Genomic DNA, 24,812 nt, shown 5'->3' on the forward strand with positions numbered 1-24,812 from the left:
GCAGAGAACATACTAATAATAGGAGTAAAACCCCTAATTATCCTCGTTCCTGAAACTCATTTGCTTTTTGTTGATTTGAATCATTTTCCCAGAATGAAAAGGATTGTAAAGTTAGAAATCTTGCTTTCATTTAGTTGTGCGCCTGCTTCTTTGCAGTCAAGTAAGTACAGTTTGTAATCAAAGGTTTGCAGCGTGAAAGGAAATGAAATAACGTAAAGCAATTGGCTTAAAAATTGTGTAAATTCTGAGATCTGTTTTCAAGTTAGGATTATTTTGGAATGGTGGAAATCTGCAAAGGTGGTGCTGCTTTAGACAGGTCAGACCACCAGCTTTGTTTTATTTTCAGCTGTCTTTGATAAATTGCAGAACTCTATGACCAAATGCATTTCAGCAGGAGGGGTTAGAGGTAGGACAAACAGGGAAAGCTAATTTAAACCATGCACTTTCAGCTGAAACTAATTTTTCCTCAGTTCATGAAAGAGATCAAATTTTCAATCTGACCCATGAAGCCTTTTTTTTTTTTTGTTTTCGTTGCTCTTTTGTTGTTGTCGCTGCTTAAATAGATCCAGCAGTGGGAGCAGAATCTAGAAAAATTTCACATGGACCTCTTCAGGATGCGCTGTTATTTGGCCAGTCTACAAGGCGGAGAGTTACCAAATCCCAAGAGTCTCCTCGCTGCCACGAGTCGTCCTTCTAAACTGGCACTGGGCAGATTAGGCATTTTGTCAGTTTCTTCCTTCCATGCACTGGTAAGTCCCAGAAAGAGGTTAAGTAGTTGTAGTCCAGAGGCAAAAGGGACAACTGAAGAAATCTAGTCCCAAGAATCAAGAATTGATAGATTCTTCATAAATGACCATCCATTTTTTATTTAAAGACCCAGCTGTGCGTTCTACTAACCTCTGTGGCCTGGGGGTAGTAGAAGAGGTGAAAATGTCCCTTACAGCTTAATATCCTATGATACTCTTAATCTTTCAAAGCTCAGCTCAAATACCTTCTCCTTTTGGAAGATATTCTTGACCTCCTCAGTTGCTAGTGCCTTCCAATGAGTATTCCACATTTTGTTTCTTTCTAATAGAATATAAACTCCTTGAGAGCAAAAAACTGTTTTGATTGTCCCTTTGTATTCCCACTGCCTGGTGCCTGAGACACTGCAAATATTTAATGGTTATATTAAGTTGAATTGAATTCTGTTGACCTCAGATGTCAGGGAACTGACTACTTTCCAATGCAGTCTAATTTATTTTTGGGAAGCTTTAATTGATAGAAAGCTCTTGCTTAGACTGAGCAAAAATCATCCTCCTTCCATCCGCTGACCCTAGTTTTCTTGTTGGGAACTAATTAGGAAAGATAGAATATTCTACAGGAACATCCTTCAAACCTTTTTTTAAGTTAAATTTTTATTTTTCCCCAGTATTAAGTATTTATGATTTTCTCCATTTCACTTGCCCCTCCTCCGGAAAAAAACAAACTTAAAAAAAATCCAACTCTGTAACAAATATACATTCCCATGCATGTCTTATTCTATATCTTGAGTCCATTACCTCTCAATCAGAAGACAGGTAACATTCTTCCTGATTGGTCCTCTGGAATCGTCATTAACCATTCCTTGGATCAGAGTTCTTAAGTCATTCAAAATTGTTTTTAGACTGTCACAGTGTAAATTGTTCTTCTGGTTCTGCTCACTTCACTGTACATTAGTTCACGTGTCTTCCCATATTTCTCTGAAATCTCTTCCAACGTTTGAAGACAGAGGTTGTATTCTTAATTTAGTTGTTCTTTGGTGCTTTCACCTGGAGTCTTTTCAATAGTGGAGCACTCATTTATATAGGGATGTTTTGCTTTCTTCCCTGTTCTAGCCTCTTCCTACTTCATAGTAGCAGGAAAATGTAATCCCTGGGAATTGGCAATGGTTGTATAAATCATTTCATGACTAAGTGAAGATTGTTTTTCCTGGGACTGCTGAAAGCCCCTCTGAATTTTCAGAGATCACTGTACATTTGCATAGACACTGCTTTGCATAAGTGCAGTTTGGGAACTATTGAATTTTTTTTTAATCTTCGCACTTACTAAGGAGTCTTTCTAGTGTCTCAACTGACTTGTTTCTTCCTGTATGTTGTCAAGATATGAAATGAAATTGTGATTTTGACATGTTGACCAGATCGGTATTCAGGACAAAAAGAAAGTATATTTGCTTGATAGACAGTTACTTCTTTCTGTCAAACAAATTGCTCCAGAGTAATATTTTTAAAAAGAAATATATTTTAAATTAGATATGCTCCAGAGATGAATCCGCTCTCCGGAAACGAACATTGTCATTGACACAGCAAGGTCAAAGTAAGAAGGGATTGTTTTCATCACTGAAAGGACTGGACACTTTAGCAAGAAAAGGGAAAGACAAAAGGCCATCCATAACTCAGGTAAATGTCCTAATATCTGAGGAGTAACAGTGAAATAAGCATACTTAATTTTTACTCAGTGAGGTCTTTTTAATTACATAAAACCTCTGGTACATAACAATTCACTCATGATTTTCATTATTAATTAAGAATGAGATTATAGTAATGAAAATATTAAGGATTTATGTGAATTTTTTTCACTGAGGTATACACATCAAAAAAAGTTGCTTGGTTCCTTTAAATTGTTTTTGAAATTTGGTTGCAATTAAAACATATATTAACATACATATAAGTTAAGTAAGGGAAATTAATTAATTATTACAATTAAGGGGGAAATTCCCATACTTTTCATTGCCTTTTCTTTTGCTTTTCTCTTATCAGTTTTTCTTTTTTAAAGGATTAGGAACAAATTTTAAGCCATCTTAACATTCCTATTTACTTTGATATGTAACCTTGTTATGAGTTGAGGCAATAGGGTTTTTCTTTAATAAATAAAAATAACGAGTACTTACACAAAAAATAAGAACCTATACAATAAATTATTTTCAAAATGTTTTCGGTGTTTGTTTATACTTACTGATAATACCCACTTTAATTGACATGATACTAAGAGGTAATATGGAGTCGTGAACAGAGAGCTGGTTTCCAAATAAAGTGAGATGATCATGTTCTAACTTTGACTTATACTGGCTTTTCTACTCTTAAGTAAATCATTTCACCCTGGGGGCCCCAGACAATTCTCTTTGATTAAATTTTAGGGAAGTAACCAATATTTATTAGTAAAGGAATTTCCTTACCAAGAGCTCCTTATATCAGTGAAGTAACAAGTCTAGTTAAGAAAATAGTATGATCATAATTTCATACAAATAATTCATATGATGGACTTTGGGCTCTGACCTTTTCACAGAAAACAGGCACTATGGGACATACATGTGCTCACATATGATTTTCTGATACTGTAATTCAATTGGAAACTATTTGCTTATAGCAAATTTCAGTAGACGTTTTTGTTTTATGTATTAACAAAAAGCAGTACTAATTTTGTTGCCATTACTGCCATTACATATGTTTATTATTTATAGAAAGAAAAATTCTATAGAACTTCATTCAACTACTTTTTAATGATCTCCCTGAAACTTTTCTTGGGTAAATGGATGTCAGCCTTTAATACTCATGACTAACTTGAATACTAAGGAGTGAGTCTGAAACACCTTTAAGGGGGAGTATATAGTAAATTGATTTAAAAGCCCCCCATCAAATCTCTGTACATGGGCCTTAAAACATACCCATATCATTTAAAACATATCTAATTCATGAATAAAAACATAACCATATACATATATATGGTTATGTGTACATATATGTATATATACACATACATATGGGGAGAACAGTTTAAAAATCTTTTTAATTAAGGTTCTGTTTATGTTTCCATTATGAAAAATATTTATTTGCACATTTAAGGTAGATCTTATTCATTTATTGCAGAACATCAAAGTGTTAGCTAAACATTCCTTTGCCTTTAAATTCAAGATGTATTAAATGTAAAAACTGTGATTAATACAATTATTGCTCTCTTATCACCAACTGTAAAAAGAAAATTAATTTATCAAGTAATCACTAGTTTTTCTTTAATGTGCTTATTAATGATAGCTAATATATCATACCCCCCCTTTACTAAACTTCAGTGATTCCCTTTCATTTCTAGGATCAAATACAAAATCCTCTGTTTGACATTCAAAACCCTTCGAGAACTACCTCATTCCACCCTCTGGGAATGCTTTCCCTTCCCATGTCCACCTACTGGGGTCCCTAAAGTAGCCACTAAAATGACCTTTTTTTCTACCAGAAGCCTTTTCCAACCCCTCTTGATTCTAGTGCCTTCTTTTTTAATTATTTCCATTTTATTTTGAATAGAGCTTATTTTCTCCTCCATTAGATTATAAGCTTCTTGAAGGCAAGGACTGGTTTTTTTCCCCTCTTTTTGTTTCTCTAGCATTTAGAAAATAGTAGACAATAAATGTTTATTTACTGTCTGACTGGTGAATGTTATCAGGGATTTGATCTACATGCATGAAATACCTATTTTATATGCCCAGCTTAAAATATATTGATGGAGAAAAAGTGTTTTCAATTGAGATGGTCATTCCTCAAGTATATGTAGCTGTTCTAATGACGTCAGTGTGCATATCAACAAGGAGAATTAATATCCAAGCATGCTCAGATTTTTAAAAGATTTCTTTTCTACCGAATTACTGATCCATGTTTTAAAATAGATGTTAAGTCTGGTCACAGTTCAGCAACTGAAAGGTGAGCTAGAAATAGCATCATCAGAAGCTTCATTCCTTGTTAACAGCAAAAACTATTTTCAAAATAACATGAATGGCATATGATAAAAAAAAGTAAGAGATGCAAATGTGTGGAAATAGAATAGGTATTAATGATATTGCTTTTTAAATATTAACCTTTAAATGTATTAAGGTAGTAAATAGAAAAGTTTGCAGTCTGAATGTTTATGTAGAGTTGTTGACTTTCAGATTTTTGAAAATCATTAGCTGTCAAATTCATGTGACGTAACCCTTTCATTCATCTCTCATTCTTCTTTCTTCCCCTTTTTCTTTCTTTTTGAATGTATTTACCTCATTTAGATTTTTGATTCAAGTGGCAGTCATGGATTTCCTGGAACTCAGCTGCCTCAGAGCTCCAATAATTCCAGTGAGGTAAACTCGGCTATAGATGCCAGCTGTTTTATATAATTCTTTTCAATTTGTGGAAAAAATATTGTTGAATTACTGGACCAAAGAACTCTTCCAGTGCCTCCTCCTGGTGTGGAGGTGGCCCAAGGTTACTGAAGATGATTTTTCCAGTGTATTATAAAATCTGACAGTTCTTACCAGTGGGGAAAGACTTGAATGTGAGTCTGGTGACCAATGAAATTGAAAATCTTGAAGGTCTAGAAAGAGTGTTGATTACAAACGGCTACATGGCTCCATTAAATTGGGGGGGGGGCAGTTCCTTTTAAATCACTCTTTGGAGAAGTTAATAACCTCTGAAAATGCTTTAATTGTTTAGGGTAGAAATTTATTAAATGCCACATTACTCCATTTCAGAATTACTGGCATGAATAATATAAAAATCCACTTTTAAAGACCCATGATCCAGGTCTTTACCTCTTTGTCATTAGCTCCCACTTGAACAGGCCAGATGATAAATATTAAGCTTTTCCTCCAAGGTTCTAGAAATGGAATCTGTAAATCTATGAATCTACAAATAATCATTAAGCTCCTACTATGTGCCAGACATTATATTATCTGCTGGGAATTAAAAGAACCTGTCACTTCTGTTAACTTACATTATGTCAGGGGAGATAATATGTCCCTATTTAATGAAATATAAAATAAATAAAGATAATTTGAGGGGATGCATTAGCATCTAGGGCATGAGGATGGATTTCAGAAAAGGCCTCTTAAAGTGAAATTTGAGGGAAACTAGGGATTTTAAGAGATAGAGGTGTGTAGGGAGGACAGCTTGTATGACAGGTCATAGAGTAGTGCCCTGGGTAAAAGATAGTTATGGGATCAAATTAAGTTATACTGTGGAATGTGTGAAGAGGGGTAATAAGCCTGCAAAAGTAGGTGGGAATTAGGTTATAAAGGGTTTCAAATGTCAAACAGAGGAATTTATATTGGATGCTAGATGTAATGGGGAATCACTGAAGTATATTGAGCAGGGGAATGAGTAGACTTTTGGTTAAAGAAGCAATTATGTTGAGGATAGTTGGGAGAGTGAAAAGATTTGAGATGAAGGGACCATTTTAGGAAGCTCTTACAATGGTCTAAGGTGGGGAGTGATGAGATCCTGAAATAGGATGGCACCTGGGTGAGTAGAGAGAAGGGAATGTACAAAAAGATATTGTGGAGGTAGAATTGACTATGATATAATAAGGAGTCAATGGTGTCTTCAAGGTTGTAAGACTGAGTAACTGGATGGATGGTGGTGCCCTCCAAAACAAACCATAAGTTTAGAAGAAAAATGGATTTGGGAGAAAGAGAATTCTGTTTTGGACATAAGGAGTTTGAGATGCTTGGAGGACATACAGTTTATAATACCCAGTAGACACTTGGTGATGTGAAACTAGACCACCAGAGAGATAAGCATTAGATTTAGAAATCTGTGAGTCATCTGGAGAGAGGTGATTACTATTCCCATAGGTCTCCTTCCACAGTTGGGGTATTATATAGGTGAAGATTTCAACCAATAACACTGAGCACAGATAGAAGAACCATGGCTAGAGGAAGGAATAGTGTCTCAAAAACTGGTAAAGGAGAGAGTATCCAGGAAGAGAGAGTGATTCGCAGTCTGAAATGTACAGAGGTTGAGAAGGATTAGGGATGACTGAGAAAAGACTATTAGATTTGTCTATGAAGAAACTGTAAATTTTGGAATGAGCAGTTTCAGTTGAGTGATGCTTGTGAGCTGTGTGACCCTGGGCAAATCAGTTAACCTTCTTTGCCTCAGTGTCATCATCTACAAAATGAGGTGGAGAAGAAAATGGCAAACTATTTCAGTATCTTTGCCAAGAAAACCCCAAATGGGGTCACACCGAGTCAGACATGACTGAACAGTGAACACTGAGCTCACAGGGTTGTTGTGAGCATGAGATGACATAATGTTGTAAAGCACTTAGCACAATGCCTGGCACATAGTAAATGTTAGCTATGATTATTAAAATCATTACAATTGAAAATACTGATAGCTGATAGCAGCTTTTTAAGCACATGGCAGGGTGGAGGAGGTAGGGAGAGAAAAAGGGCTTGTTAATTGAAAAAAATGATTAAGAAATAAAAGCATATCTTAGTAAGAGATTGTTGAAATAGAAATATTGAAAATGCTGAGAATTTTGAAAAGCCTTTTGGGAATGATACAAATTTTGGTACTAGGGTAAGCCAGTGGAGGAAAGATTTAGGGGCAGGAGTTTTTGAAAAAGATAGATTACTTGATACTCCTATGACCCTGAGTGCCACAGATAATCCCCTCCCATCTGCTTAGCAGGCTGTTGAAGAAGTCATTTGCTCCTTTACCTGCTACCTCAGAATCATTTAGGTAAATCTGCATCCTCTACAGTCTCCCACCCACAGTTCCGAGATTGAGTGACAAAAAAAGAAAGAAAGAAAGAAAGAAAGAAAGAAAGAAAGAAAGAAAGAAAGAAAGAAAGAAAGAAAGAAAGAAAGAAAGAAAGAAAGGAAGAAAAATGTGAGAGGGTAAGATGGGTCAGAAAATTGAGTGACAGCGATTGCTCATATTCTTGGTGGTATCCATCTTGCCTTTGTCTGTCTAAAAGAGAAGAAAATAAGAGATCGACCCTTCTCCACAAATCCAATAGATGAATTTACCTTTTTTACTGTTTTGTTTTCTGTTTCTAGTCCACCTTTCTTTACTGAATATTATCCAAAGATAGATCTTCTAGGATTCCCCTTACCCCTTGAATTATGGTAGCAGGAATGTAAAGGAGGAAACATACGTGTGAGAGAATTAGGGAAGTAAAATTGACTTGCCTTGGGAACTGATTGGGTGTATAAGATGGGGGAGCAAGAAGAGTTAAAATGACTAGGATTTTGAGACCCGGTGATTGAGTGGTGCTATTAAAAAAGAGGGAAGATGACCAATTGTGTTTTGTACATAATAATGACCTGAAATTTACATTTGCATTTAGATTTGCTTAGTCCTCTTCTGCCTCTCTGAGTTTGCATCTCTCTTCAAGGGTCACTTTCAGGAGCCCCCTGCTTCTACATGAGATCTTTGCATTTACTTATCTGTGTGTTTGCAATTTTCCTCCAAATAAACTAGAGATAACTTGAAGTTAGAGACTTTGTATCCCCAGTTCCTAACATAGTGCCTGACACATAGCAATTACTTAATAAATGCATTTAGAATTTAATTTGATTCTCACAGCAACTATGAGTTTATCCTAAAGTGGCATGGACTTGCCTTTAGGCAGTGTTGGGTTCCTTCTCATTGGAAGACTTAAGGCAGATACAGGATGGCTATTAGTCTGGTGTTAGGTCAGGATTCCTTTAATTTGTGGTTGAACTAAATAGTTATTGAAGTCCTTTCTCAACTGAAATTTTGTGATTATAGATGTAGATTGTCTCATTTTCATGTATATTATCGTAGTTTTTAAAGCAATCGTTTTTAGATATTGGAAGTATAACAGACTGTATTTAAAAGATACCTATCAATATCTGTATTTATATTTGTATCTATATCTATATATGTATATACCACTCTCACTGATGTACTCATCTAGTAATGGCTCAGAGATGAATCACTCCCAATCTTAAATTTGTTAAGGTTGGAATGAAAGCCATTTTAATTTAAGAATATTTTTAGAAGAAAAAAAGGAGGGGAGGGCCAAGCCAACAGGAACAAAGTCTGGCAAGCTAAAAATGAAAGTCTTTTTTTTCTTCGTGTTATTAATTATTCCCTGGTGGATAACAATAAGCCCAATGTAGCTATTTGAAGGAAGGAGTTTCTTTTGGAAAAGATGACAACAAAAAGCTAAGTCAAAAGAAAGTGACAAAGTAGCCAACTGCTCTTGCTACATCATGGCAGAATTTGGGATTGCTCATAGTCCTTGGCTTTCTATGCTGGAAAATTAGATATGGGGCAGGGCCCGACAGTGGGTTGAGAGGAGTAAGGAGTATCCTAGGTTTTTGTGGCAATGAATGAATGAATGAATGAAGTATTGCCCTATTAGTCATTTGACTATGAACTGGAAAAAGAAAAAAATCCTGTCAGTTTCTAAAATTGAAAATATGAATGAAAAAACTCTCTTAACCACAGCTTAGTCATATGTTTCAAACGTTAAAAATACTATTTTCTTTTTGTCAAAACCATAGCAGTCCTGGTGTTTGGGCATCTCCCCAAGTGGGAAGTTGTTCTGTGACAGCTTATATTTGATAAAGAAAATGTAGAACTGGGTAACAACTCCTTTTCTCCTGAATACGTGTCTTTTCTTCCTTTCACTTGCTCATAGAATTTCTTTTTACCAACAGCTATAGAGATGAAGGCCCGTTTGTGACAGCCAGATTGCCGTGTTGCTTCTTATTTCCATTTAGTGATCCAAGTAGTAATTACAAGCCATTTGATCCAAAAGCATCTGCTGTGCTAACACCCAGTGTTTCCATTTTCTCTCCATGAAGCACATGGAGCATGAATAATTTGACATGTGGTTTCAGGACCATTAATGCAATAGTAATCAGTACTTACATAGAGGCTGTCATACAAGGGTATCAAAAGTGCTTTGCAAACATCAGTCAGTTAATCTTTATAGTAATTGCAGTTGAAGTTATTGAGTAATTCTGTATTGTTCCCTTTACGTGGATGGAGAAATATGAGACAAAGGGATGTGAGAATCTTTTGCTGCTGTAGTATAAGAAATTGTTATTGCCATTATGATTCCTTATAATTATGTAATATGGTAAAAATGATTATTCCTTATTTCTTTTTGTGTGCTATTTCTAAGTGTGAGCATTCTCGTAGTGTAGGTTCTTATTTGGTGGCATAAGTCCTTGGTTCACTCTTAAGGGATTGTAAGTGTTCATCAGAAGTTTCAACTTGTCTGTGGTATTTGGAGAAAAGGACTTTTGTGTGATGTACTGGTTACTGAGGTCTGCTTTTGATGCCTCACAAAGGCTTCTTAGAAATTTTGCAATCAGAATTAGTTTTTGCACATCCTAAAGTGCTGGAAAGGTTTGAAATATTGGCCTAGCCACAGATTACTTACTAGCCAAGAATCAGTATTATTAATGATAGAGATATATTACCAGAATGTTGGCCATCAGGGATGGGTTTTGTTTTGGTTTTTGGTTTTTTTGGGTGGTAGTAACTTAGTTTGGAATCTTCAAGCGTGATCTAAGAAAATCCACTCTCAGTCATGCAATCACTGATCCTCGAATAAAAGTAAATGAGGCCACAACCATGAAAATGGCTGGTTGGAAGGTGATATGTGCTGAGAGATTGAGGAAGCATTGGTCTAGAGGATAGAAAACTGGCTTCAGAGCTAGGAGGACAGAAAGATCTAAGTCCCAGACCTGCTCTGACACATACCAGCCTTCTGACTCAGATGAAGCCACTTATCCCTTTGGGGTCTGAAGAGGTCATTAGGTTGAAAAGGAAGTTTCCTCTGTAGGAATACCCTGCATTAATGAAATGGCTGGTCTGGCCCAAGAAAGAGAAACAATGAGAGAGTGGTTAAGAATATTGATTTATAACAACACATTTCTATAGGGTTTTATCGTTTTTAGAGTTCTTTTCTTGTAATCCCATAAAGTTGTTTTGTTTTTTACTGTGCTGGGAGTGGACAGGTAAAACAATTTTCTAGATTATTTTTTTTATTTTTCAAAGGTTCCATTTTACCTTTGTTAAAGTAACTCACAAATAAGTATTTTCTAGCATTGTACTAGGTGAAATTCAAACTAGTTTTCAATCTTCTTAGTAAAGTAATAAATAAGGGTAGGGATGTCATTGACATAGGAAATTCCAGGTTAAGGAAACTCTCTTGACCAGGGCAGGGTGATGTCTTTGCAAATCAGTCTTAAAGAATTGCCTAAAGCCAGGGGTTAACTAAATGACTTGCCTAGGCTTACACAAGCCAGGAATGGGTTAGAGGCTGGGCTCACACACAAGTCCTCTGGCTCCTAGGTCAATGTTCTGTGCATTCTTCTCCATTACCTATCTTGGTATAAAGAGTGGCATGACAAGAAATCTAATTGTCCCTACAAACATAAAACAGTTTACAATCACCAGCCAGGTTCTGTAGTAAGCAAACAGCTTCATGGGGTTGTTGAAAGGATCATATAAGATTATAGATCAATATATAATAGCAAGCCTTAAAAGCTATGAAAGTTTGGTTCTTTGTCCCAGCTTCTGTTATATTTATATTAGGTTCTCCGAGCTTATGACTTGATTTATGTCATGTGTTCAGTTGTCTCCCCACCTAAACTGAAAGTTTTTTCATGATGGGGCCCATCATCTTATACTTCTCTACAGCATCTAGTGTAGTATTGGGTGATAAAGGACTGATAGCTTCATTTTCTATATGCAATCCTATGCCTACTGGGGGATTGGGAGGCTCACCAGAGACTCCAGGTCTGGGCTTATTTGGACTGAGCACATGTCCTTGGATAATCAGGTTTTTTTCTTTTTGAATTATAGGAACATTTTCTAACTCATTGGCTCATTATACCCCAACCCTGGAGACCTGGGGAAAAAAAATTCTTAAAGGTCAGGTTTGGCTCTTATCTTCATCTTCCTGAAAGGGTCTTTATGTAAAAGCACTGAATGTATGAAGTAGATCAGGTGACAGCTAGCTATTTCTTTCGCCACAAAATAAAATGCTTAAAATACAAAAGGTTCATAAGTGCCCACTTTTTGTTGTTGTTCAGTTGCTTTAGTCGTATCTTGACTTTTCATTTGGGGGTTTTCTTGGCAGAAATACTGGCGTGGTTTGCCTTTTCCTTCTCCAGCTCATTTTACAGATGAGGAAACTGAGTCAAACAGGATTAAGTAACTTGCCCAGGACTATACTTAAAACATGAAACAATTGTTGTCAAGTCCTATTATAATCTCCTTGGAGGCAAATATTTACTGAAAACATTTTCATTAAAATGAAAACATTAAACACTGGGATTACTGAGTCGTTATTTTACCTTTGTTCTGCCCTGCTCAAGCACCTCAGTGTGGCTTCATATCTTCTGTCAAGACGAGTCCTGGCTTGGGCTCTTCCTCTTGGTGATGGTCATCTTGTCTGAAAGTTGCTGTAGTAATTATCTCCTATTGGGCAATCAGAACTCAGATCTAGGAGGTCTTGAGGTTGTACCTTCAAGGCTAGGGGAAAAAAAATCATCTCAGGATCATTGTTCAGTCCCTTGTGCTCAAGCAAGTTAATATATACAGATGTTCTAGGCATGTTAGAACCTTTTGATCTCTCCTAGACAAACACTTGTTTTCGCTCTCCTATGTGAGTGATCCCCACTGATGCTAGGGTATGCAAGTTGGGAGAAGAGTTCAAAGAACCTTTATATGCTCAATAAATGAGAAGAAGTGGTGGGGATAGGGGGAAAGCAGAAGTTGTCTCTCCTTTTGCTTTGGCAAATCTTCATATTCCACAGCAATCCCTTTTTGGCATGCTTCCCTTACGCTACCCCTTTTCTTCCTTTGCCCATAAGAGGGATTGATGGATGAATCAGAAACCTCTGTTTACCCACCCTTCAGCAGGGGACCAAAGTACATGTCCTTGAAAGTATCTCAGTCATAAGGCTAATGGAGGTGGCCAGATCTCCATGAGAAGTGCCCCAGTCAGAGGGGGAAGGGTACCAGGATTATCTCCATTATATCTGAAAAATCCACTTTGTTTTTGTGATTTCTGATATCCAACCACTTGAATAACTCTGGAATCTTTACTCCCTGCTTAATACCTGTAATTCACATTTATTTTAGGTTGAGTTTATTCTTGGGGTTAGAGAATACACTCTAGAGATTTGTTTGATGATATGAATGCCAATGTGTAGAGGTATCTTGAGACCTCCTACAGCTCATTGAAGGTGTTAACTGAAAGTCATAACAGCTGTACTAAAAGTATAGGGATGTGTTTTGGCTTTCAACCATCCACATCAGGGAATAGTTGTGATTTGTTAGACATGCTGGACCAATTTTAACTCAAGGCTATATTTCTTTAGTGCAACCTCTATCTCCACCCCAATGGATCACTTTGCAAATAACTTTGTGTCCATATCGAGATGCTGTGCTCGATTTTATGTAAATTGTAGTTTAAATGATCACTCAGAAAGGCTTGATACATTTTTTCCATATAAAAACTGCAAATTTATTTAAAATGCTGAAATACTTATCTCACAGGGTTGTATTGAGGTTTAAGTGGGATAATGTATGTAAAATGCTTTATAAATTTAAAGCTCTATATAAATGTGAGCTATTAGATCATTTTAGTATGCATGCTTCAAAAAATTGAGATAGAGAGTAGGTTTTAATTTTAAAGAATTGTCACTATAATTTTTATTTAAATTTTTATTGGTATCTTTTGTTTTTATGGCAGCTTTGTTTTCCAATATATTCTTCCTTAGAGAGAGCCAAATCATAACCAAAAATTTAAAAAAAAAGGATGGAAAAGGGCAATTTGGCAAGACTAATCACCACCTCAGACAAGTCCAACATCATATGTAGTATTCCTCAGATGTGGTCTTCCACTTTTGTAAAGCAGGGAGGGAATTTCATTCTCCTATCTTTTTTTCGATCATTTAATCAAATGATATAATACTTGTAAAGCAATTTTCATAGTACCTGGCTCAAAATAGCTGCTTAAGGCTTATTCTCTTGACCCTTGGGAGCCAAGCTTGGTCTTTATATTTTGTTTTTTGTTCTTGTTTACGTTGTTAAAATCATTGCATATGGTTTCCCTGATTCTAATTACTTCACTTTGATTTCAGTTCAGATTTCTTCCCATTGTTTCCCTCTATTATTTACATTCATTGCTTCTTGCAGATAATGACGAATTCTAATAGATTATGTTTCATTAATATACCACAACATGTTTAGTCATTTCCTACTTGAAAGAGATCTCCTTTGTTTCCAGCTCTTTGTTACTGTAACAGTGATGCTACAAATACTGTCCTGCATAGAAAGCCCCTTATGTTTTATTGTTGACTTCCATGAGACATGCCAGCAGTGGGATCTCTAGGTCAAAGGGTGTCCTTATTTTAGCCACTTAGCGTGGTTAGACCAATGATTCACAACTCCACCAAAACTTACCATGCTATTTAAAACAATAGTTTATTTGGATATCTTCCAAATTAATCTTTCAGCAGCATCAGAAAAGTGAAGTCATTCCATCATTTTACTTAACAAAGTTATCTGAAGTGCAGATGCTTCCACAAGTTCAGGTGTTCCATTCATGATCTTCAGAGCGGCTTCCTCCCAAGAAAAGATGACTTTTCATTATTTTTTTTTCAGGTATTTCAGGTATTATTTCAGGTACCTTGCTTGCACCGTATTAGCTGTGAGTGAATAAGATTGTGGTGCCTACGGGGAGATTTATTTCATTGTAATATTGTCAAAGACAATTCTCTTTAGGGTTGATTGTGTCGCCGGAGCTGGAATGAGAGATTTGAGGCAGGGAAAAGTGATTATTAGCAATCATCTGTGAGTTTGCGAATATTTCTTTAGGTATTTCTCAGTGTTCTGTAGAAGCAGCTGTCTCACCTTTATCAGTACTTGAGAATGTTTCAGTGCCTCTCATTCAGCATTGTCCTGATTTGATTTCTTACTCCATAGTGACCTCTGCTGGGATTTACATAGTCAGCTTGAGGCCTATCCCTCTAAGACATAGACCACCAAAATGATAAGAGTTGCCTGAAATCTCATTTTGGAAAATAACATTTGAGCGAGAAGAGTAGATGCTTTTTTTATCTCTTAGCCTATTCTGGAAGAAATTATTTGGATAATGTCTGCTCTCTGAATCCTTCACAGAGAGGATGGTGTAGTGGAAAGAACATTAGATTTGGATTCAGCAAATTTGAGTCTTACGGCTTACTCAGTGTGTGACCCTGGGCAAATCCACTTCTCCTTTCTGGGCCTCATCTCTCTTGTCAGTAAAATGAGAGCATTGAACAAGATGATCCCCAGCTCTGATTTCCAAGAACTAGCATCATTCTCATCATTCTCAGATCCTGTGATTGTCCTATTTTCTCCCATAAGTCTCTGAGTCAAAAATGTGCTATTCTCTCCTTTCTTTTATCTGAGAAAGAGGAGAAAACATTCTTATCAGGTTAATCTTTTTAGTGTTTAAGGGATAGGTACATAGCAGATCTGTTAATTTAGTACCTCCCTCCCAGGGTTGTTGTAAAGATCAAATCGGATATTTTTAAAGCCCTTAGCACAGGGTTTGGCACATAGTAGACACTTAAAAAATGTTTGTTCCCTTTCTCAAGTCCAACACTGCATTTCAAAAATATTAGATGAAAAGACTGTCTGTTATTCCTCCTAAGCATGCTCTGACAGAATCTATTTGTTCTTCAACATGTGCGTACCACTTGTTGAATTGTGCTTAGGTGTTTTTGATCTTGTATCTGGAAAATTTCGTAAAATTCAATGTGAAGTAAGTTAAAATGTGATAATCCTTTCAAGGAAACTTACGATATTCAGTGTGATGGAAGTCTATGTGCTCTTTCACAAAAATATTTTTTGTGTCAGCAGCCAGCACAGATTGTTATTACAAAAGGATTCTCAGTAAGTTCTTCACACTTTGGAATTTGCATACTAACATTGTGGTACACGTTTAAGCCCTATACACAGCCTGGTACATCACTAGGTGTGGGTGGCTTAATGTTGGTTTTGTACATTCATCCTCTGCTTTGATGGAGTTTGCCATATAAATAATGAGTAAATGAGCTTGACAAGATACTGAGACCCACCATTCTACTGACTGAGGGCAGTTTTCTGTCAAGGGCAATGCTCTCCTGACAATAAATGGAGAGAATATGAGGATATACTATTAACAACAAATGAAAAATATCATATGCGCGTCTTGTTCAGATGGAAGCTGGGTGAACACCTTGGGGATATTAAGTGTGTCTCTGTTAATTGGGAAAGGTTTCCTGGAATCCAGTCAAGACATCATACGTTTACTCAGCTTTTACTGTGTGCCAGGCCCTGTGCTTGCTGCTGGCAAAGCAAGTAGAGGCAAAATGAAAGATAGCGCTTACTCTCAAGGAGCTTGGCTTCTAAAGGAGTTGGTGCATTTTAATAATATTTGGTAAGAGCTCTGAAGGATTAACTAGTTGTGGAATTGTAGTAAGTAAAGGATTTATTTTTATCCATTTATAAGGTACAGCCAAAGGAAAAATAATTGTTTGAATAAAGCTGATGGATATATTGAGAATCACACTTAGTTCTAACCAAAAGAAAAAAATAAAGGACACTGATAAGTGTCCTTTCCAGTCTGGTTCTAAATGATCATGATTAAAAATATTTTTTAATTGTTCAAAAGACTTTAATTGAAGTGATTCCCTCTGTTCAGTTACCAATCATGTGTGTTTTCTTTCGGTGTCTGACAACAGGTGGATGACTTCCTGCATATTTATAGTTCAACATCAGACAGTGGTCCCCGAGAAAATATTTGGGAAACCCAGACTTACGTTCATTTTCAGGATAATCAAGGAGTTACCCTTACCATTAAACCAGAGCACAGAGTGGAAGATATTTTGTCTCTAGCATGCAAGGTATTGCATTTTACATAAATCCATTTTCTTAAAGCCTTAATATCTTCTCATTTGTAAGTATGGTTGTACTAGAGGTCAGACAGCTCTATAAATTACAGATGTCTATTAGAAAATTACTTCATTGGAGACTTGTAAAAGATAATGATTTATCACCTTAATAAAGATTGAATAGGGAGTGGCATGGGACAGTGGCCAGAGTGCTGGGCTTGGAACCAGTTAGATCTGATTTTGAGTTTCACCTCTGACACTTGTTAGCTGTGTGACCTCCCTGAGCCTCAACTTCCTCATCTTTGTCATTATTATACTCGCAAAACCTCCCTCGAGTTAGCAGCACTTCTAGCTGTGGGTCCTCCCCACACCCATACAACCTTCTGAGACCCTCAGGAGGACCTTCAGAAAAGTTGTAGATCTGTATCAGTGGAAGAAGTTTCTACATCAAGAGTCACTGCATTCTCCTTTCTTCCTCTCCCCTCCTTCTGTTTCCCTTTCTTCTTTTCTCTTCCCTTTTTACCTTCTTTTCATCTGTCTCTGTCTCATGTGTGTGTATGTATGTGCATGCCTCACAAAAATTTAAGAGTAAACTCTTTGTAAAACTTTTAAGTACTATATAAAGGGGAACATCGTTATATCTAATTTATACTACTCTAAAAGTCTCAGTCAGTTTATAATGCACTTATGTAGCATTTTGAAGTTTGTATATTCTGCGTCATTTTTGTCACTAGTTCCTTTCAAGGTTCAGCGCAAATGTTGTGTCCTCCAGGTGGGAGGGTCACCCCCCCCACCCCCACACTCTTGGTATTTGTCATGTGTTCATTTATCTGGATGAATGACAAAATAGAATATATTAGAATACATTAGAACTTGAGCACTCTCTTGTTTTGGCCTTTGTTTTCCCAGTACCTAGAACAGTGCCTGCTGTATAATAAGGGTTTAATAAATATGTATCAAATTGAATTGAACAGTCTTTCTGTTCTGAGACAGGCAGTATTGATTTTTTTATAGATGAGAAATTGTAGATCAGAGAGTTTGTGACTAGTCAGACAATGTTGAAATTGAGATTCAAACTCGGTTCTTTTGATTCTAGACTCACCAACCATTCTTTCCACTCCCTGTACCCATATTGGTTTCACACCCCATGCTACCTACTGACTGAGGTTGGCTAGTAATGAAAGGACCTCTTTTCGTTTTTAAGGCTCAGCTGCCAGTGCAGTTATAAGCTTGGCCTTAGAGTGGGAGGAGCTTTAGATAAAGGCTATAGGTTATGTATAGATAGCTGCTTTCCTATACATCTGAAATCACGAATTATACTCTACCTTAAATAGTTTGGAGGTTGTGATCTGATTTACGTTAAAATGAAATTTTCAATAATACAGTTTTATCCTAAAGAGTTGTATAAAGCATACTGGACTTCTGTGGGCTAAATAACTAGCTACCAAGTTCTTAGCAGACTTCTTTAAGGTAATAGATTTTTTTTATTTTCAATTTTGAGTTTTATTTCTAATGTCATCTGAAAAGCAAGGAAGTGATGACTGAAAACAACTATCATCCTGACTCCTGAGAAACAATCTGGGGATGGGTATATTAGATCAAAGTTTTGAAACCACCAGGTGGCGTTCTAGAGCTTAAATATTCTCATTTGCAGAGGCAGTTGAGTTCATACAAATAAATGTATGTGAAAACAAGAAAGCTTGTGTAATCCTCCAACTCTGGTCCATACTTATGTCTGCTAAATGTAGAAAATGTGTAATTTTGTTTTTCTTTGGTCACTTTGGTCCGAAGTGATAAGCTGTGATCATAAGCTGTGATATGTAAAGTATGTTATTTATATGTGCATATATATCTACCTGAATGTACACTCACATATATCTATAGTGCAAATTTTTCTTACAGTTTTTCATTTCACTCCTGTCTGTAATATTTGTCATAATATAATCAAACTATCTATTCTACACTTTTTTCTTTTCTTGTTATTCTGAATACAAGTTATTAACAACTCGATGGAGGTATTGTCTAAGGGGTAATTGGAAAAATTCTGTCTAGTCATAGCTCAAAAGTGAGATATGCTCCATGCAGCCATACTCTGATCTTGATGCATGTGGTAAAGGTCTGAAAAAGCATAGTTTACTTGTTTACATTCTGTGAAGTCCTTCTTAAATTCATGTCCTACACATAGGCGCTTATTGGTTAGTGTTAAATTCTAGGGATGAGGTTATATGTGCATTTTACGAGCTTTTCCAATTTAATCAGTGGGATACAACTTGAAGATGTGCTGATAACATAGAAAAAATTATGATTTGCTGAGAAAAAGCCATAAATTCTGCCATCAGATGTGTATGTATACACATATGTATGTGTGCGTGCATATATGTACATATATGTCTCTATATACATATATTTGCATACACACTACTTGGTGCTCTTGGATTTGCACTTCTTGATTTTAGTTATTAACACACTATCTAGGAATTGACTTTATCTTGTGCAAAAATGAATTTTTTGCATTTTTCTTCACCGCACATTGAAATCTTAGCTTTTATATATATATAGAAAGTGATAGTTTCGTAGCCAATATTTTTAGAAAGTAATATGTGTTAGAAGACATTTTTGTAAAGGGCTTACTGTAAACAAGGATGATTTTTATAAATAAGACTCAAACACCTAAACACATTTCTCACTCTTCTATAGATGAAGCAACTGGACCCTAAGTTCTATGGCCTACAACTTAGAAGACTAATTGATGAAAACTTTGAGTATTCAATTCCAGCTCCTTATGAATATATGCAAGAACAGGTAAGTTAAACAAAGGATTTCGTGAAATAGCATGGTAGCAAGAGTACTGAACTTGGAATCATGAAGACCTGGTTCAAATCCCTCCTCTGACAGTTATTAGCTAAGCAAATCACTGAAGCTCGACAGTTTCCTTCTCTTCGAAATAATGGCCTTAGACTAGATGACTTCTAAGGCCCCTTCCAGCTCTAAATTTGTGAATTATAATATTACCTATAAACTTTATACTAAACTTGTAACGCAAAGTCTCCTGTATTGCAAATGTTGATTTTTTTATTGTACAATCTTTATTTTTTTTAATATTTTTTTATTTTGAGTTTCCAAATTTTCCCCTTCCCTCCAGCCACTCTCCTACCCATTGACAAGGCAAGAAATATGATACCCATTATACATGTGGAGAGACACATGACATATTTGCATTAGTCATGTTGCAGAAAAAAAGCAAGAAAAATAAAGAAAATGAAAAAATGCTTCAATCAGCACTCATAGTTCTGTAGGTGAATATTCACTCTGTAGGTGGATAGTGTTTTTCATCTTGCGTTCTTTGGAATTGTTTGGGATTGCTGTCTGGCTCAGAATAGTTAAGTCTTTCACAGTTGATCACCCTTACAATGTTCCTGTTACTGGATATGATGTTCTCCTGGTTCTGCTCCTTTCCCTTTACGTGAGTCTATAGAAGTCCTCTGTTTTGGATATTCATGAATGTCTTGTTCTGTGTTTTACCTTTGGTAGGTTTATGATGAAATAGAAATCTTCCCTCTAAGTGATTATCATGTCCGTCTTACTAAGACTGGGAATGTTACTGATTTTGGTAAGTATGGTAAAAGAAAGTCTTGCAATCTTTCCTGTCCTTTCTTGCTCCCCATTTTAAAAATATTTTGTTTATCTTTGTTCGCTGACAGAAGTACTGCAAATATCACTGTGAATGTTTTCAAATATCCTAACCTTTTTGTCATACTTTAAAACCAAAATATTGATTAAAAACTGCCATATGGTTTTACTTTTCAATGTCTTTTCTAATTTTATTAGTAGTTAAGATCCAGGGGTGTGAAAAGGTATGTAGTAGTATTCCATCGTTCACCCTGTTCTGGCATGCCATGTCTGTGAGCAAGTTATCTAATCTTTTCACCCTCTGGCTCCTTAATGCTGTGATTAGGATGGAGAAGTAAGGATTCTCCTAGCACAGTCCAGCTCACATAATACTCTTAAAATTTGCAAAGCACTTGATTTCTTTCTTTTCTTTTTTCATTTTGGATTCCTTTCAGTAAGTTTGCTCATTTTCCCAACCGATTTCTTGATTTTGAATTTTATATTAAAGTTGAGCTCTACTTTCCTGAGGGTGGGAAGGCATTTTCCCCAGCTTCAGGATTTCTTTTTTTATTATTATTATAAAAATTTTATTGTAAAAAATAGCTCAATGGCCCCAGAATTATTGGCTTGATTTTGTTATCACTGGAATTTTAATAACAAAGCGTACAGTACATAGTGGTTTTAAGGAGCCTTAGGTTTATAGAATTATGAAAAGTACAAAGCAAGCTGTGATAAGGGCCTAGGAAAAGCTGAAAAGTAAACTTGGGGAACATGTAATGTTTCTTAATACTGGTATGATGGACATAGCAGCTTTACAAATATATGTATTTGCACATATCTATATAGTTATCCTATGTTCAGGCTTTCTTGTGTTGCTGTTTTCAGTGCTTCCAAGGTGGTGTGATCTAGGGAGAGGGGGATGATCACTGTTCTTCTGGTCTGTGCTCTGGACCCCAGAAGTACCCTTGGTCCCCAACCTCCACAAGTGCTCACAATCCTCTTTATTTTGGAACTATAACCAGAGCCCCTGCTCCCTTATGACCAATCAGCAGCACTCCTCTTACCCTTGAACTGTGACCCAGAACTATGTGTGGGCAATATTGAGTTGCCAGTCAAGGCCAACTGTGCCCATTGCCAGGAAAGGGTTCCCTGTAATTTCTTTCTGATCTCTTGTCTGACCTTCTTACTGTCACTGGCCTGGGGGCTCCCAAAGCTGCTTTACTGCATGGGCAGCCTCCAGACAAGCCTCCACTCTTATGTTTTCTTAAATTAGGAAAATTTCTTACCCTCACCTTTGGTTGACTCTGCTGCTTCCCAGTTTGGTTTGAGGGACTATTTGAAAGTTGTTTGGAGGAAAATATTGAGAGAGTTCAGCTGGGTGGCTGCCCCTATTCCACCATCTTTGATTTCTTCCTTTTCTGAATCTGAAACACTTCAGTTCTCTCCCCTTCAATTTAACACTGGGTTATATAATCTCTTGCATTATTCTCTAATCATTAAGTGGGTGTTCCCTTTGGTCATTAAGTTTGATTAAAACCTTTCTGAGGTTAGGGGTCATGTATTCTTTTTCTTTGTTTTTTTTTAAAAAAACTTTTTACAACACCTAGAGCATACCATAAGAGTGTACTTAAAGATATGTTCATTGATAAACAAACCCAGATAAAGTTATTTAAATGATTTTATTATGTGTCAGTATAAGTTTTTCTCCCCTGGCTTTGCAAATTTTCACTGATTAAAGCTGTTTGAGATATTAATTAAGAGACTTTTTCAAATTGCTTTTATATATTTTGGCTTTTTCTTAATTTTATAGAGATTTCTTTAGACCTGTGTAAGTTTATCTTTGTGTTTGATCAGATTTTGGGATGAAGGTATGCTTATACTTCTAAAACATTAGACTATGAAATACTTAGCTTTCCATGTCTAAGTATATGAGCTTGCATCATGGCTATAACTGAATCCTGCCTGCGATGTCTAACTCATGGGGAAGATATAGAAGTAAATTCGATTTATTCGTATTAGAAAAGCTCAGCAATAGGGTGACCTTTTAAGTTGTTCTTTTATTATTTTTATCCTAGGGTTTGCAGTTACAGCTCAAGTTGATGAACATCAGCATCTTAGCCGAATTTTTATAAGTGATGTTCTCCCTGATGGCCTGGCGTATGGGGAAGGTTCGTATGACATATAGAGCATCATTGTTCTCATTTAATTGGAGTCTTTGAAGAACAAGCTTGCTCATGGAATTTTCTTCATGCAGTTTTTCCAGAAAACTACTTCTGGGACTTTGATGAAAGTCAACAATAGTTTAATTGAGGCTAGTGTTTTATACATAGATAGCTAGGAGTGGGAGAGAAGGAATAGATGACTTCCTAAGACTTCTGTATCAAATGAACACAGGAGTCATTGGTTAAGTAGTTTCAAAAACAGTCACATTTTCAAATTATGATTCTTGCCTTTGAAGAACAGAAAGCAGTTATTTTGTCAATGACAAAAATCCTATATGTTTTGTTTTTATTCGCATGACAGAAACAAAGCCATGTCCATATATATATAGTATGGTTTTGCAAACTTTTTCTTCAGTCAGATGGTATTTCTCTGGGAAATATGCATTTTTCTTACCACATTTCCACTTATCTTCTCAGGGCTGAGAACGGGTAACGAGATCTTGAGTATAAATGGGGAAGTCGTGTCTGATCTTGACCTTAGGCAGATGGAGACATTGTTTTCTGAGAGAAGTGTGCAGCTCACCCTGAAAACCAATCCTTTGGATACAAAGCAAACCCTGGGCACCTCCTGGTCAGACAGTGACCTTTCCAGGGACCAGAAAAACCTCCTCCCACCTCCTAACCAATCACAGCTTCTAGAAGAATTCCTGGATAACCTTAAAAAGAACACAGCAAATGGTAAGGCTTTCTGTTTCCTTTTCCTTCTTTGGTGTTGAGTGAAATTCTTTTAGCCTTTAATTTTGCTAGAAAACTTGGATTGTTAATATGTTCAAAGAACATTCTTTGCATGCATCAGTAGAAAAACAGATGCTAACTAAGTAAATTTCAGCAGAATTCCATCCCTTTCAGAAATTATGGTAATTTTGTGGAAATAGAAAATTATTATTTTGCACAAAAATTGCATTCTTTAATATGTAACATCTTTGAAAGCCACTCATAATATTTAGCACTAGAATTGCTCAGAGATTGAAGGAAGCCAGAACTGAAAGGTTTTATAGGCTTAGCCAAGTGTCTTACTGTAAGTTTGCCCTCTTCTTGTTCAATTACAGGAAAGCAGAAGCCACATTCAATAATATTTTGAGTTCTTAAAAATAGAGATAGAGACCGAACATGTGATTTCATTGGTAGAGGGATTTCTAGGTAAGGAAACACCTTCTACCAATGCAGTTTGATACCTGTTTGCTACTTGTAGTTTTAAAAAAGAGTTGCTTAAAGAACAAAGAGGTTAAGTGACTTCCCTAGGCTCGTCCTGACTTCAATCAAGGCTACTTCTTCCTCCACTGCACCAACCATATTTATTGTGATTCAAATACTACCCTCTTTACATGAGAACTATCTACAGAAATCTCAAATTCATGATGTCCTGTAAACAAGTAGGTAATGGTCACAAGTTATGTAGCTTTATGAAAGATTATGTACAACAGATTAGGTGAGCTATTTTCAAGATAAAATTAATTTTGAGAATAGTAGCATGAAGTTTCAGTGAAGAGAATCATCCTACATACTTGGCACTGCAGTTTTGACCCCCAAGAAAATGAGGACCCAGATTGCCCTAAGCAAGCTTCCATTTCTTCTTTAGACCTCTTGAGGAGGCTGGTCAAGTACTTTGAGAGGCCTGCCAGAGGTTGTTATCACAGATGTACACAAAATAATCTTTAATTCTTAATTGCAGTGGTAAATGTTTTCTGATAAGAATCTCGGCATGATTTCTAAAAATGAAGAAATAATCACAAAGGTTGTTAAGACTGATTTAATTCTAACCAAGTTTATTAGGTCATTTCTGAAATAAAAAAAAAGTCAGATTGTAAGATTTGTGATTCAGTAAGAAACATGGTGCTTTCTCTTTCTCTCTTGGGGTTTTATTCCAATTTAAAATGCCATTAAATTGACTATTGGCATATAAAAGTGAGTGTCATAAAGCAAAAATTATGATGAAGCTAATTAATTACTTAGCTATATTAAGACCATCATTCAGCTTGCCAGGTTGATATTATGGGCCAGAATTACCTGGTGTGCTCACTATAATAAACGTATGTGTCCATTCACTGGATTGATTATTCTTGAGGGATACATTTTCAACCTGTTTTAAATCTCTATATAGTCTTTCATAATGAGAAACCACTACAAAGTCTATAATGCTCTTGCTGCTGAGGAAAAAAGCTCAGCAAACTTTCCTTTCAGGTTTAAAAAAAAAAACAAAGTTTTTATGGTTTACTATTTATAAAAATTTGCCTTACTGTGAGAGAGTTTTAAGTATTTCATCAATGAATTGCTTTAATTGACTTGAAATGGCAAAGACAACT

General features: G+C 36.1%; 1 protein-coding gene across 1 annotated transcript in view; it reads left to right on the forward strand.

Annotated features, from left to right (window-relative positions):
- Positions 1-24,812, forward strand: part of TIAM2 (TIAM Rac1 associated GEF 2) — a 159,076-nt gene that overhangs the window by 38,753 nt on the left and 95,511 nt on the right. The window contains exons 6-13 of the mRNA XM_072643752.1: positions 564-749; positions 2,271-2,417; positions 5,045-5,116; positions 16,529-16,690; positions 19,376-19,480; positions 20,210-20,288; positions 22,363-22,455; positions 22,927-23,187. Coding sequence (XP_072499853.1) covers positions 564-749; positions 2,271-2,417; positions 5,045-5,116; positions 16,529-16,690; positions 19,376-19,480; positions 20,210-20,288; positions 22,363-22,455; positions 22,927-23,187 — 1,105 coding nt within the window. The remainder of the gene's footprint in view (positions 1-563; positions 750-2,270; positions 2,418-5,044; positions 5,117-16,528; positions 16,691-19,375; positions 19,481-20,209; positions 20,289-22,362; positions 22,456-22,926; positions 23,188-24,812) is intronic.

This window comes from Notamacropus eugenii, chromosome 2 (genome assembly GCF_028372415.1).
Source record: "Notamacropus eugenii isolate mMacEug1 chromosome 2, mMacEug1.pri_v2, whole genome shotgun sequence".
NCBI lineage: Eukaryota > Metazoa > Chordata > Mammalia > Diprotodontia > Macropodidae > Notamacropus > Notamacropus eugenii.